General features: G+C 39.5%; 1 protein-coding gene across 3 annotated transcripts in view; it reads right to left on the reverse strand.

Moving 5' to 3' along the window:
• Window positions 1-8,634: 8,634 nt before the first annotated feature.
• Window positions 8,635-15,043, reverse strand: part of phf2 (PHD finger protein 2) — a 41,601-nt gene continuing 35,192 nt past the window's right edge. The window contains exons 19-23 of one of the 3 annotated variants that reach the window (XM_049579444.1): window positions 14,510-14,605; window positions 14,318-14,427; window positions 13,919-14,234; window positions 13,116-13,186; window positions 8,635-11,855 (exon numbers count right to left, since the gene is read on the reverse strand). In XM_049579444.1, coding sequence (XP_049435401.1) covers window positions 13,146-13,186; window positions 13,919-14,234; window positions 14,318-14,427; window positions 14,510-14,605 — 563 coding nt within the window. In that variant the 3' untranslated portion in view covers window positions 8,635-11,855; window positions 13,116-13,145. The remainder of the gene's footprint in view (window positions 11,856-13,115; window positions 13,187-13,918; window positions 14,235-14,317; window positions 14,428-14,509; window positions 14,606-15,043) is intronic. The other 2 variants (XM_049579436.1, XM_049579427.1) reach the window with 2 other exon arrangements.

The following is a 15,043-nucleotide window of genomic DNA, read 5'->3' on the forward strand; positions in this document are numbered from 1 at the left end:
TCAATTAAAACAAAAGTAGTTCAACAGGGTTTCAAGATTTTAAATAGTCTTGATTCTGTCTCATTCTGTCTTGTTTGCCACAAGACAGAATGAGACACTTACACTTATTTTTAGGCAATTCCTAAAACAGAAGAAACTGCACTGGAATCACACGGAATACTCTTAATCCACTGATGAAGTACAAGCAAGTGTTGCAAGATGAATCCAAGGCTAATTGACTTAAAAAAGAAAAGAAGAACTTCTCTCTTTGTCTGCTGTGACACCTCTCATCACTGACAACTACTGCAGCCTCATCCCTCACATCTCCGCTCCTCCAGCACATGGACAATTAAGCACAAAGGGGTGACAATGTGGCTGCTGTCCATCTCCTGAGAGCCTCCAGCGACTGCCACGCTCCATTTCAGCTCCACAAACACACAGCGATGTTTTACTGATTAAAGGCCTGATAGCGAGGCTGTGGATGAACAGCGGCTGCTTGGCAGTCAAACAGGGTCACCGGTTGCTGTGGGAGGCATGAAGGAAAGATCAGGCAAAGATTGCTTTAACAAGATAACTTCCAATTTAACTGCCACAATCAAAATATTAAAAGACGCTTCACTGATTGCATTCTGCGATTTCAAAGCCACAATTGCCTTTGAAAAGACAGGCGTGTCAGAGAGATTTGACACCAGCTAGTTGTAATTTGTCGTGAGTGATTTTGGCGTGCACTGCAGTTTGGAGCACGCAGGACTGCACTGATAAAGTACACAAACTCACAGATTTGAAGGGAGAAAAAAAGTCTCACACCGCAATCTAATAATTTCCAGTTTCAAGTCAGCGGGTTCACACAAACTTTCTTTAAAAATCATTTGAATATTTCAGCACTGATGATTTGGATTACCATCACACACAGAGGTTGCATGGTAAATGCTTCTTTCACCATGGTAGCCTTTAAACTTCACTCTGTCTTGTATTAAAGCCCAATGTCTGCATGATAACTGCACAACATTCATCTTCATAATAGAGCCTGGCTGGATTTGTCCCCCATAAGGAGCCCAACTTAGCTGGGTTAAAGGAAAGCATTACAGCCAGCAGGCATGTGACCGCATAATTTCAGCCAGAGAGGCCTACGCTTCCTCTGTTTGCTGTCATTATGCCCTCAGTAAGCCACATAAAGGCCCAGCCATCCTGTGGAGATCACTGCACTCCTCGCCGCTCCGCCTGATTGGCTATTATCTAAATGAACCAATGTTCTATATCAGGGCTTTTGACTACATAACTACCCTGTTAATATTCAGAGGAAGTGCTGGAGGTCAGGGAGCTCTCAGCCGCTTGACCTCAGGGTCACAGGAACCCGAGCCGCAGAGTGGCACATGGCAATGAATGAGCCCTAATGATTTAGATGGTATCTGTTACACAGCCCGGAGAAAGCCAATCTCTCCGGGCAATCTGGCCATGGAGAAAAGGCAGAGGTTCGAAAATAAACCCCACTTGTTTCAGAGAAGGGTAATGCTGCCTCACCAGCACAGCACGTCATTGGAATTCCCATGTATGAATAATTACACACAGATGACCACACAGCAGCTTTGGACACACCGCCGGTAGATGCATTGTGCGTGCAGTTGTTTAGGGAACTGAGTCCAGGAAATGCAGCGAATGATTTGGATTGTTTGTTTGTTTACTCGGTGCTTAAGTGACTTCAGCACCTTGTTAAAGAGGCCTCACGCAGCCCTTGACGGCGGGACCCGTCACAGGAGCCTCTCCAGAGGATTAGGTGAGCATTTGCCTGAGTCGGGCTAAAAACGGGCCCTTTGTGCAGCCGTTTAAGACACTTGTTGATGCGTGGCGTGGCTTTGAGTTTCCTTAAAATACTCGGGTAAACATTGGGCTTACGCACAGCAACAAAACCATGACCTTAAAGAGTGCTTTCAAAAGCAATTTCCCTCCCCTACTACTGCATGTAAACAGAGTAATTGTACTTGGGAGACTCCCAGTGCCAGCTGAGTGTAATTTATATCCACGTCATCCACAATGAAATCAGAGCCACTATGATAACTGTTATGACAGCAATGCAAGCAACATTTCTCACAGATATCACTTTTTATCATTACTTCTAATAACACTAATACTATTGTTATTATTAAAGCACAACTGATACTAGATTTTTGGGGAAATATATTTATACTTGAAAGAAAAAAAAGATAATATTTTGGCTGATTTTTTTTTTTTAAAAATACATTGTTTAATTAGGAAGACAAAACATTAACAAATAATTTTGATGAGAATCCCCTAAATTTGGTGATTAGAATTGACTCATAGACATGCAGGAAGGTACTTTAAAGCTGAAAAAATATAAATATATAACACTTACATATAGCAGTAAACCGTTAGCTACACTAGAAAGTTAATTAACAAATTACTGATAACAACAAAAAATCAAGATAAGAAAAACAAGACTCATTGAATTTCTCCTCAGGGGGATTAATAAAGTAAATAAACTTAAACTTAAACTTAAAAGCAGCTCATACAAACACTTTCAAAAGAACTAAAATTTGAAGTATAATAAACATTAAATGAATGAAATTAATTCTTTAACAGCAAAAGCAGCCTATTCATCATGACTAATTCATCTTTACATACTAGTCTGACAAGATCACATTAGCAAAACCAATGCACTGATTGATCTTTAATTATCATCATCACCACTACTACCTTCTACTCTAATGATACATCTGAAATGATATGTCACCATCCTCTTACAGCTATCACCACTGTTGCTCCTGCTACACTAGCACTAATGTCAGTATAGGCCTACCAAGAGATTTACTGTTACCAATCTACTGTATTCTGCTTGAGCTGGTTCCTATAAACAAAAATCCTCTAAAAATAACTGCTCAGCTATGCTAACAGATGTTTGCATTTGTGCGTTGCAGAGTTAAATATGTTGCATCTGTTGTTTAGCTTCTCTGTTTACAGAGATCTATCACAAAGTGCACATCATAGATGTTTATGTCCGGAGGCCTTGGTGCAATGACAGTGTAAAACACTTCACTCACTCATTTTCTCTTTCCCCTGACTAACACACGCTCTCTCAAAAACAACTCTGTGCTCAACTCTGAAATGATCACATTTATTTACGGTGTGCAGCTACATGTGTCCTGACGTTGAGCCAGCGGTTGGAGCTGGATACTAAAATACAAATAATGTGAAAAGAGAAAGATGCAGGAGGTCTGTTAATTAGAAAGGAAAAGGAAATGAAAGAGTCATTTACAGTCAAGGTTCTGTGGAAAGATGTTAATGTACTGCAGCTATAAAAATATGTATTAAACATGTGCTGGAAGGAAGAGAATGCTCCAAATGTGTTCTTCCTGCTTTCCTGTCCTTTTGAACTAGTTTTTTTAGAAAGTTCATATTGATTAAATGTATCTTTGTTTCACTGTCTGTCTCTCTGTCTGTCTACAATTTGCAACACTGACAATAATAGGCTGCTGATATAGGCTACATGTATGTATATATATATATATATGTACATGTATATATTATTATTATTATTATTATTATACTCCATGGGAGTCAAAAGATGAGATTGCAGGTAAGTTGATTTATTCATCTATATAACCCAGATGACAAATTTGTCTCAACAGGCTTTACAATCTATACAGCATATGACCCTGTGTCTGTGGATGCCCACTTCGGAGTAACTGCAAAGTGAAGACTTCACATTATTCTTACTTTCATTATTCCAAGGTTGTTACACTCTCTGCTCCTAAATACTGTATAAATAGCTCAAATAAGCTTTTTTATTCTGTTAAATATTTTAACAGATTGCTAACGTGTTACACCTGGAGGTGATGAGTCATCTGGGGCAAAGGCCTACCAAAAAACATGTGTTTAAGTGGTACTGAGTAAAATTTAATTTTATTGTGGTTTAATACATTATTTATCATTATTAACCTTTAAAATTTAAGTTGAGTGGCTGATAATAGTTTTACATTGGTGTTTTATGGGGTCATCCCTATGTTTCCCAGGTTCTATGTTTCCCGGGTTCTATGTTCCCCACTTACACAAAAAGGGTTCTATGTTTCCCGCTTGGTTGAGCCGGGAACATAGAACCCAGGAAACATAGAACCTTTTTTGTGTAACTGGGGAACCTTTTTTGCAGGGTTAAGTGGGGAACATAGAACCCGGTAAACATAGATACGCTCCCGTGTTTTATTTGTACTTAACGTTAGCTTGAGAGCCTGCCAAAAACGCTAATCTTGCTAGCGTAGCTGGTGTTTAGCTTTATCCTCCATCATAAATGGAAATAGCTACTGCCTAAATTAGGTGGGAAACATTAAACTGTAATGATGTTAAGTCATAAAAAGTTGTATTTTTCAATTACAGGAACCAGCTACGAAAAATACATTGAGTGATGTTAGCTAACGGTAGTTTGAAAATACTTAAGCTGGAGGGTGTTCTTTCACAAACTGGACCATTTGAAAATTTTGAACGCTGTTGGAACATAGCGTTTGGATATTAAGAACAGCACACTCTTGGAGCAGCATAGCGTCCTCTGGGCACCGTGTCTGGGGAGATGGAGCAGCAGAGCGCCAAGTTGAGTGATTAGCTAAACCATTCGTTAATTCATGTAGAAAGAGAATGCTCAAACAACAGCACTTTCAATTTAGTGTAGAGCGTCAGATTGGATTTACGAACACACCCTTAGTTTTGGGAAAGAAATAACAAGCAGCCTACAGAGAAAAAATTAATGTCTTCCCCTAGTTGTACGTGGTTGAAAGTCAGTGATATCAGGAATTTGACAGTTTTGTTCAGCTACTTTCTTTCATACTTGGTGAAAGCACCACTTGTGTTAACAAACTGGGAGCAAAATGGCTACAATGTCAACATTGCTGGCAGTCACGTCAAAATAAAATGTTAAATGAACTCTTACTCATTCAATTCAGCTACCGCAGCTTAATTAACACCACTGATTTAAAACTCGTAAAACTAGAGGTATTTTTAAGTGGAAAAAATGATAGGGCAGTAACTTTGGACTAATACTTTGGTCCTATTTCATATTTCCTACATGGTTAAACCCAGGTGATAACAGCACATACCTGTTCTCTTCAACATGCTGTTATACTGCTCAGTTCCTCCTCTGTAGATATGTTTGCTCTGCAGTGCATGGCAACTTTTACCTTGTTCTGCTTCATGTTTGGTGAGGAGAGTTGTTTGCGATCCTGAAGGCCTGTTCTTGAATAGGTACCATCACCTCGGAGTAACACACACAAAGCAAAGAAAATGTGTTCTCAACAAGGTAGCAGTTAACAATATGCACATTAAATGTAATTATTTTTCTCCAGTGGTTTGGTCTATAATAATATTCCACAGCTGGTGGGCACCAAGGTGTATAGTTTTTCTTAAAGGCAGACAAATAAAAAAATATGTTCTCAAAAATCGATTATTGTTCATGATGATCACAGTTACTTATGTCTTCTTTGAAAGAAATACAACCTTCTGCCAATTATGAGCAAATGACGACAACAAATAGCCAATCAAATTGCAGAGGGGCAACAGGCAACCAGCCCCACTTGGCACCAAATTTGTGCCATCTGCTTTCATTGCTAAAGGCTTTGGGCATGTGATTCTTGTTTTCTCACAGTTGGGGCACTTGAAATTGTGAGTGTGGGGCACACTTAAACCCCTTTTTTAAAACTACTCTATCAGCCTCTGAACTTTAAATGTAGCCTATAATAATGATAAATAACAACAGCAACTGAGGATATTTTGTGTCCCGCATTAACTGATAATTATTCTGAACTTTTCAGATACTCAATTCCACTAAAATATACTTTTATTCTGCAGCCAGCAGGTGGGCCTTTGCTCTAAATGACCTGTTGCCTCCAGGTGTAACATGTTAGCACTCTGTTAAAATGTAACACACACATACAAAAAAAGCTAATTTGGGCTATTTGTTCAGTTTAAGCAGTGAGTGTAACAAACTTGGAGTAATGCGTGAATTTAAGTAGGAATAATGTGAAGTGTTCCTGTTCCCATGATTGCAGTGTCACAGAGCCTTAATGCAGTGAATGAGGTTAGGCTCGGTTTTTAATTCCCCTTTGGAGTTAAAGCAAATTTTACAAGGTGTTTTTCATGGAAATTATACACTTCTCTGGTTTATTTTCATGTGGTAAAACAAATGTCAAGGACATGTATTTAATCATGAATATGTAGGTAGAGCATTTGCATTGCAGGGAGGAATAGTCTTTATTCCACCATAAAACCATGGTGAACGTCTAAATGTTTAATAAATACATAACAAAACTTTGGTGTGCTATTGATATATAAATTAAGCAAAAATCATGTCTGCTCAGACTGCTCCAGCTGTCCCTGTGAGCAGTCAGTGTATAAAACAAGCCTTCCACCGAGGCCTTGATCACGCTCACATTAATAATACTCTCATTTGGGTGGGCTCTCACGTCACTCGTGACAGTCGTTTCCTTGATGGGCGTCAAAAATTAACGATGAAGTGTTGTTTTCCAGTTCCAAAATTTCAGGCCTGCCAAAGGTTAAGGAAACACGGCACCATAAAACAGAGCCTCTGTGTTTGTCTTGAAACCGGGCAGCGTTTACTTGCACTTCTCAAGCTGTCGGACGTTCATTTTTATGCTGAAGTAACTCAGTGTTTTGTTTGACAACGCTTTTTAAGTTTTAGCTTCCTCTCACTCCATTACTGAAGTATCTTTAAGCCCTCAAATAGAGAACTTTCAGAAAATTAACCCTTTGTACACTTGGTGGAGCAGCAGCATGTCTCGGAAGTTAAACCGTGGCAAGAAGGTTTCAAGTTTGATCCCAGTACAATTCACCTGTTCAGGCAACACTGAAATCCTACCTGCTGACTCAAATGTCACATGCACCATGATAATAACCTGTCTTATATATTAAAAGTTATCTTATGAGTAATTTCATTGATACTTCTTAGGAAGCAAACCAAAACACACAGGAAAAAGTGTGTCTATGTGTATGTGTGTGTGTGTGTGTGTGTGTGTGTGTGTGTCGACAGAGGCCAAACGTCTCTCTGCACTTTTGAGCTCTCGGTGAAACACCAGCAGAGGAGTTCCTGTTGGCTGACAGAGCAGTTAATCCACGCAGAGGGGAGCAGCTCCAAACAACTGCAGAGAAACACAAGCTACAGGTCTGCCACTTTTCATCACCGCCACAAAAACAGGCAGCCTAAGCCTCTTTGTGAGCAGATCGCTCCAGGGCCAGTACGCTGTTGCAGATCTCTATGGCTTTACCAATCTGTTGGCAGAGGAATCACCACGCATTATTACTAATGACAGCTCTGAACTTGGAAGAATTGGAAGAATAAAAGGCAGAGCAAAGGGGCGCTTTAAAAAAAAATCTTTTAACAACTTGCATCATTGCACGGCCACACAAAGGCAAAGCTTAACCTGACATTCCTGTGTAATTAAGACATCTCTCACATGGCACGTTTCTCCTGACCACTTGGGACTCTCGTACAGGACCGGAGGGTTTTCAAAGCAAGCGAGGGCAGCCCATTCACATCTGTGATCACTAAGCCGGTGCAGCGTGGCCATGAATGCAGTTAGACTGTAACACTCTGCAGGCATTGTTTTTAATACATTGACATTTAAATTGTGATCCCACTTGCCCTTTCAAGGGGACCAACTGCACTGGTGGAACTGACAAAGAGACGAGGAGGGAGGGGAGACAGTGTTCAGGGACCACAACTTGGTGATGGGTAAAGACAATATGTTGTGCACTTTTCTACATCTATAAATTCAACATTATTACACTGTAAAAAATTTCAATATTTTTTCTTTTTTACAGGTGAAAAATTTCTGCCAGTGCAGTAAGATTCTTTTTAACCAGCTTCGAATGTAATAAAATTCCAGTCAAATTGTTGTAGCAGTGTACCTCATGTCTAGAATACTCTAAAATTGGACAAATTGATTTATATTTAGAAAAGATTGAAATATTTTTCCTGCACGGGCCATTTTCTTGACTATATATTAAAAAATAAATAAACCTCAGATAAAGACAGAAATTATTAGATAAAATTGAGAAAGTTTTTGCACTAAATTAACTTTGACTTTACTTTTGTATGCATTGTATATGCATGCACTATATAGTATATATAGTATATAATATGGAAATTAAATATGATAATAAAATATAAAATAAAAAGTATATTTTCACCTACTTTTGCCTGTGCTGTAGCTTCCTGCCAGCTTTAGATTGTCATTTTTAATTGCACTGAAAACAGACTCAGAGTAAACCCATCTAAGTCAGCCTGCTGCAGTGAGAGTGTGAGCTCGCTTTCATGTCGGTGTGTGAAAATGATCCTGCGAGGGCTAATTATGTGATTGTTTCATTTGCTGATGTCGGAGCACTTCACGTTCTTGTGTGTTAACAATTAGCTAACCATAACAACTCACTTTGATGCTAACCAGGGTGGAAACGGGGTCACGACCTTTAACAGCCGTGCGGCTTCGCTGTACGCCCGCGCCTCATTCACACACACACACACACACACACACACACACACACACACACACACTCAGATCTGATTGAGAAATTCAATAAAACATCAACATGGGGAGATGCAGACTCCCATGAAGATCACTGTGCGTGTTTTATTTTTTTATTTTTTTGTGTGAAATCAATTGTGTCCAGATGTGTTATAAGGCCAGCAATAAAACATAATGTATGAAGGCTTCACATAACTTCCCCATTGATGTAATCAGTCTGTAATTACACAGAGTGAAAGTTAATTGACTTATTTTTGTTGGAGACACTCATTGATCCTTATTGATGTTCACATCCTGTCTTCAAAAGTTGTTTTCCTTTCTCTTCTGTAATTGTGCTGATAAAATCTGGATCTAAATGTGTATTAAAAGCTTACTGAATGGTCAAGCCTTTCAGTCTAAATATGCAGCTCATACCAAAACACAGCCGCTCTGCAATATTTGCATCCTGCATTTGTGGTCTGCCTGAACATTACTGCACTAAGATGATTTAAAAACATGCATCAGATGCTGTATTCTTACATTTTTTTGACTCCATCTAGTGGCGTAGACTTGCTGTTGCTTTAGTGTTTGACACTAACACCGGCTGTCTAACCACAGATTTAAGAACAAAATCAAATCATGCGAGGCAGTAGAAGTAAACACCAGGAAATACGTTTTCCTGACTGAGCAGAATCCTGTGTGACTTTCAGTGTACGTTCTCTTTAAACACTGCAACACCTGCTCAGGATGGTGAAAGGGCGTCCTCCAGTAAAAAGAGTCCGACTACTTGAGAGCACTTTTACGTTAATACATTTTTAATGGTGTTGACTTTGGCTTGGTTTTAATTAATGACTTGGCTAAAGCAGCTGCTCAAGCTCCAGGAGGCAAGATCCTAAACTGAGTCCAGAAGCTGAGAGCTTGGGCTGATTTTTTAGTTTTTAAGGAACAAAAAAAACCCCAAACAAACAAACAAAAAAAATCAGTCTGTGATCAGTGTGATGCTGGATTTGATGCAACTTCAAAGCATGACAATGTGAAGCAGGAAAAACATGTTTAGTCGTCACCACAGAAGCTGTCACATAGCGAGTGGGAGAGGAACACATTACAAAGGAGGTTTTCCACAGTAACTGTATTGCAAAAGTAAACAAGGCGGACAATCATATCATTCAACAACAATATGCTTGTTCCTCGGAGTTTGCCATTTCTCGATGTCTTAAAAAAGTGAGCCATGATCTCAAACAGAATCGTCTAAATACAGAAAAATATAGATTCAGGTCAAAAAGGATTGTAAATACTTACTAGTACTGCAAATAACAGTAAGGGAAGACAGCTACAACAGGTATCATTCACTGTCCTGGCACAGTGGATGCATTTAATAGGTCGGACATACAAAAATAAACCACAACAAAGCAATACACATATTGTACAAATAAAAACCTGAAAATATGTCCCACTGACAGTTTGATCGGAGCGCATCTCATCTCTGAGAAGTGGACGCATGGTTTACATCTGTGACTAAAACACTGCTGCTATAGAGTATAGCTCATTAAACGTTCAAAATGTCCGGACCAAAATAAAAGGGTGTGATGGAGGCGTGGACGCAGCTGCTTATAACTATAATATTAACAATAATAATAATAATAATAATAATAACAATAATAACATGTCAGGCTGGAAATGTTTTCCATGATAACATTGACATTGAGTGAAGACAGGAAAAAAAAATGTTAACGTATATTCTAGTGTGTAAAATGTTTGTGATGTCCCCCAAACACACACACATCCAAAAAAACCAACAAAAAATAAAAACAAAACAGGGGAAAACAATAATCGTCTGCTAAGGGTAATTTTCACAAGTCAATGAAATATTCAAAAACAAAAACTCTTAAGAATTGTACAAGTATAAAAAAGCTACAAACATTAATAAATTACATCACTGACACATAAACACTTCACAAGGTGCTAGTAAAATAATTCCGAAACCCTTCAGGATACTAGAACTCGAACAAGAGGCTGGTCATAGAAACTTTAAGTGTTTTTTTTTTTCCTTTTATATCATTTTTCCTCAAAGCTTCGTCTCTTGTTCAAACAGAATCACAATACAATTAGCTTTGTGTATGTAAGGCCATATGACAATAAAATGTATTATTTCTTCAGTTGCTTTCCAGGCAACACCTTAAAATCTAACGCAAAAAAACAAACAAACAAAAAAATCTCTGCTGTTAAAAAAAAAAAAAAGTTCAGAAATCAGGACTATACTGTATATTCATATATATATTTTTATTCATTTATTCATAATTAGCAAAACCAGTAAAAATGTAGAATTAAGCCTTAAGGGGAAAGGATACAAAAAGTAGTAATTTAAAAGGCTATGTACAAGCTACATTCTATATACTGAACTGTGTGAAGCCGTAAAAACGCAGAGATGAGTCGGTGCTGCCTGTGAAAGCAAAAGAAGAGAGAAAGTATCCCCATGTAACTGCAAACCTGACATGGATGAGGCTTATCATGAGCCACAGGTCCCACGTAGTGTCAGAAATCCTATGATTTTCATGTTTGCCACTTCGTCCTATGTTCGCCTCACTGCTGCTGTTTCATACACAGCCATATCCACGATTCACTTTGTGCTTTACAGTTGTTCCTTTCAGTCCCGCTTCCTATCTACGCCTCAACACCAATAAATAAATATCACCGCTGATAGTGCTCTGCAAATGTTAAGTGTTAACATAAAGAGATAAATGCTTGAGTTGACTCCAATCGCTCCGCCGTACACGGAGAATCTGGGAGGGAAGAAAGGAGCTGGTTTTTCCGTTTCCACCCGTTGATCATCAGTGTGGCTGAATGATAAGCTGCATCCATATAGTAGGAATTAACGTGTAAAATCCCCGAACCCTGACCCAAGCGCACATGCAACTGAATACATGCAAGGGATACTTTCAAAAATCTTGGAATGACTGCAATGTACTTCTACTTCATGTTTTAGCAACCCCTGATAAACTGACAGCTGTAGTAAAATGAGACATGTTCTCTTAAAAAATATTTATAGTAGGTTCTGTACACTTTAATATCTGAAAGTTATAAAGTATAAGTAGAGGCAAAAACCTATTTGCGTGATGTTCTTCTTAGAAATTGAAAAATGCATGATTTTCTTTCTTTTTTTTTTTTTTTTTTTCTTTTTTTCTCCATTGTTGGCTTTAATCAGTGAACAGGGGGTGAGGTTGGGATGGGACCCAGCTCATGAATTCCCAGTCCGACAGCAGTCTGCTGCATGCTACAGGAGGAGCTTTCCATTTCGATGGATCTTTAAAATCTTTCCAAGTCTCTGTTTGGCTGTTGCCATGCCTTTCTTTAGCCGCTTAGCTGCGAAAAGAACAAGAAAAGACAGGAGATGAGACGGGATGTCCAGCTACAGTGTGAATGTTCCTGCTGCAGTAATAACTTAAAACTGCATTTCTTTTCATAGATAAAATCTTTACTCTCTTATGAAACAAAATACTAAATCCTGCCGTGCCTACATTCATGCTTTCTAGCTGGTAGGGTTTTCTTTGTCCGTGCCTTAACACTGGAGCATGGGTTTGTTTCTTGGCCCATTAATGCCACCATCTGTCCACCAGTGGAATAACAAACTGTTGACAGGAATTTGTATGGCCCTGTTTACACCTGGTGTTAACATGCGCCTCAGGTGATCAGATCAAATGTGGTCAGCCCTAAGTTCAGGTGTGAATGCACCCAATGTGTTCTCAGTGTGTCTTGAGATTGCTCAGACAGCATTCAGAAGTGGTCTGGGCCATATATGGCCACATTCTTTCAGCTAATGTGTCCTGGGCAACACTGAAGGACAGCTTACAGCTGGAGTCCTTGCTTGTACGGCTCCCTGGCAGTTTAATAAACTTCTGTTGTTGCTGTTCCACAAGTTAGATGCAGTTTCGAAGGACTGTCTCCAGAGCAGTTCTTCTGGTCGACTGATCAGGTCAGAGTCTGCCCGGTTAGCACGAGCTAACACAGCAGCGGCGGCTCACATTGCAACGCAGAGCCATTAAATGATCCCAACTTACTCACACCGACACTGAATCTGCTAGAGTCTGATGTTAAACTCGCGAGGTAAGGCTAACGTTGTTACGTTGTTAAGTTATAGCTAGCAATGTGGGTGTGGCCTCCGGGTGAACTCTCACCAGCTGTCCCTAGCGTGAAGCTTATACTCCAGCTCAATGTAGGAGCAACACTGCACAATCTTCTGCAGTCTGTCCCCTCTAGGTAAACTTAAAATTTAGTACTGAACTGTGCATATGGCTCTACAAACCTCCTGCTGGTCACATGTGGTCACTCAAGACACATGGAGATGCATTCTAATGCCAGGTGTAAACAGACAGACAGAGCTGTCCACTTGTGCTCCAATCATTGAAGACACATGTTAATACCAGGTGTAAACAGGCTCTATGCCTTTCCTTCATGTTGCTATGGGACCCACTAATAAAAACACTATTCCATAGTGCCTCAAAAATTCCACAGGGAACCTTTAAACTAAAACACAACAGTCATTTATAATTAATAATCATTATTTTAGTTCATGTTTGATTATAAAAATGTAATGTGATGATGCATTTATGAAATGCACTTCACCTGGTCACTGGTAAATGTGCCCACGCACATTTAGTTCAGGTTCAGAGGCTTTCGTAGAGTAACCCCGAAACCTTGAACACAAGGTGAGGGAGTAACACCGTGTTTTTATGCAGAGTTGCATTGTCTGCAATAATTGCAGCACCAATCATTTATACATAACTACATATATCACAGTTCATAGAACTGTCTGACAAGATGTATATACTTAACATACAGTAAAGGCAGCAGCTAAACCATAGTGCTTATTGATAATAATAATAATTAAAGTACCAATTATTAATTCCTTTCCAGATTAATTTTACATGCCTGTGATTTACGAAGAATTCCATAGAAGTTTGCTGAAATAATGTAATTGTACTGATTTAACTGTATGATTTCATGTTCTGCTGATCTGCTCTGCACTGACTTAAAAACTCTCTCGGTTATGCAAGCAATTACTTGCGATCAATTAATTGCAGACATACCAACTGAAAACATCTCTTTCCAGTAAACTTCCTCATAAATTATTGGGACAGTCCTGGCTGTTAAAAATGTCTGTAAATCAGATCTACAGCCATCTTAGCATGCTAGTAAGTACTAAGCTCGGAGTGTAGCTGAGGCTGATGGGAAAGTCATCATTTTTGCATTTTTTTTTTCTCAAACCAGAAACATTTTAAACCTAATAGTGAGTAATTAATAATTAGCTGTTGACACATTTAAATCTGGACCAAACATCCCCACCATTCACATGGCTACACCCAACAGCTTTAAACTTGATGCTGTTTAACCAGTTAAAAAAATGAAGCAGTTTAATCACTACACACCTTTGGCGTCTGCTGACACCACACGATCCCCCTTCGCCATGCTGCTGCTGTTGGTGCTCGTGGAGTTGGTGCTGTTGTTAGGAGAAGACATTGACGGTCGCCTCTGGCTAAGAAAAACCCCCGGCGCCATGGGCTGTGGCCCTCCCGGCGACTTGACTGTTCCAGTGTTGAACTCGTGGTCTGTCAGGCTGCCATCCTGGGAGTCCAGATTGTGCTCCGGTGAGCTACTGTCCTGAGAGATTTTCGGGGGCTCCTCAATTACTATTGCCTTCTTTTTGGTGCTTTTCTTCTTCTTCTTAGTTTTCTGCTGCTCCTCCTATTGACACACATTTCATTGTTTAGCAGTACTTACAGAGATAATTACCATTATTCTATAAAAGATATGTTGCCACGAGTCACCTGATGGGATAGCTTTGCTGCAGCTGCGGCCAGGCCTGTTTCTATGGAGGCCACTCGGGCTCCGTCTCTCGCTGGCCGCTCCTGCCGAGGAACTGAGGGTCCTACACGGGCTGTGATGACATCAATGCCAAGGTTTAGAACACATTTACTTTATAAATGTGTAATTCTTTCATTAGTAAAGCGAGTATTTACCTGTCGGGCTGTACGGAGTGTCGTCACTGCTTTTCCTTTTTTTCGATCTGGATTTGAAAACAGGGTTATCCTCTTCAGACTCCAACGAGGGGTACACTGAAATCAAAAGATGTAACCCATTACTAACATGTCAGGCATGTAAGGTCTTCAATGAGAGGAAAATTAAACATTACCGGCCAATTATTGTCCCATATGTAAAGCATAGAATGTAACTTAAGTGCACTTATTTCTGCTTTCCGTGCATCTAAAATGGTGGAAGTTTCCAGTGACAGCATGTGGGACAGCTGTGAGACAGCTGTTGACTGCCCCCTTCTCTCTGCCTGCTCACAGCACAACCATTCCACCCAGATGCTTAATATCTGATAATTAAATGATCAACGTAAAAAAAAAAAAAATTAAAAAAAAAAAAAACGGCCTGTTTACAACAGAACAAAAGAATGCCAGTGTGTGAGAAAGGCTTCATCCTGGCATGAAGATATCCGAGTGAGAATGTTCGTGCTAGGAACAACTAATTAAACACTAATTAGAAGTTCA

This window comes from Epinephelus fuscoguttatus, linkage group LG1 (assembly GCF_011397635.1).
Source record: "Epinephelus fuscoguttatus linkage group LG1, E.fuscoguttatus.final_Chr_v1".
NCBI lineage: Eukaryota > Metazoa > Chordata > Actinopteri > Perciformes > Serranidae > Epinephelus > Epinephelus fuscoguttatus.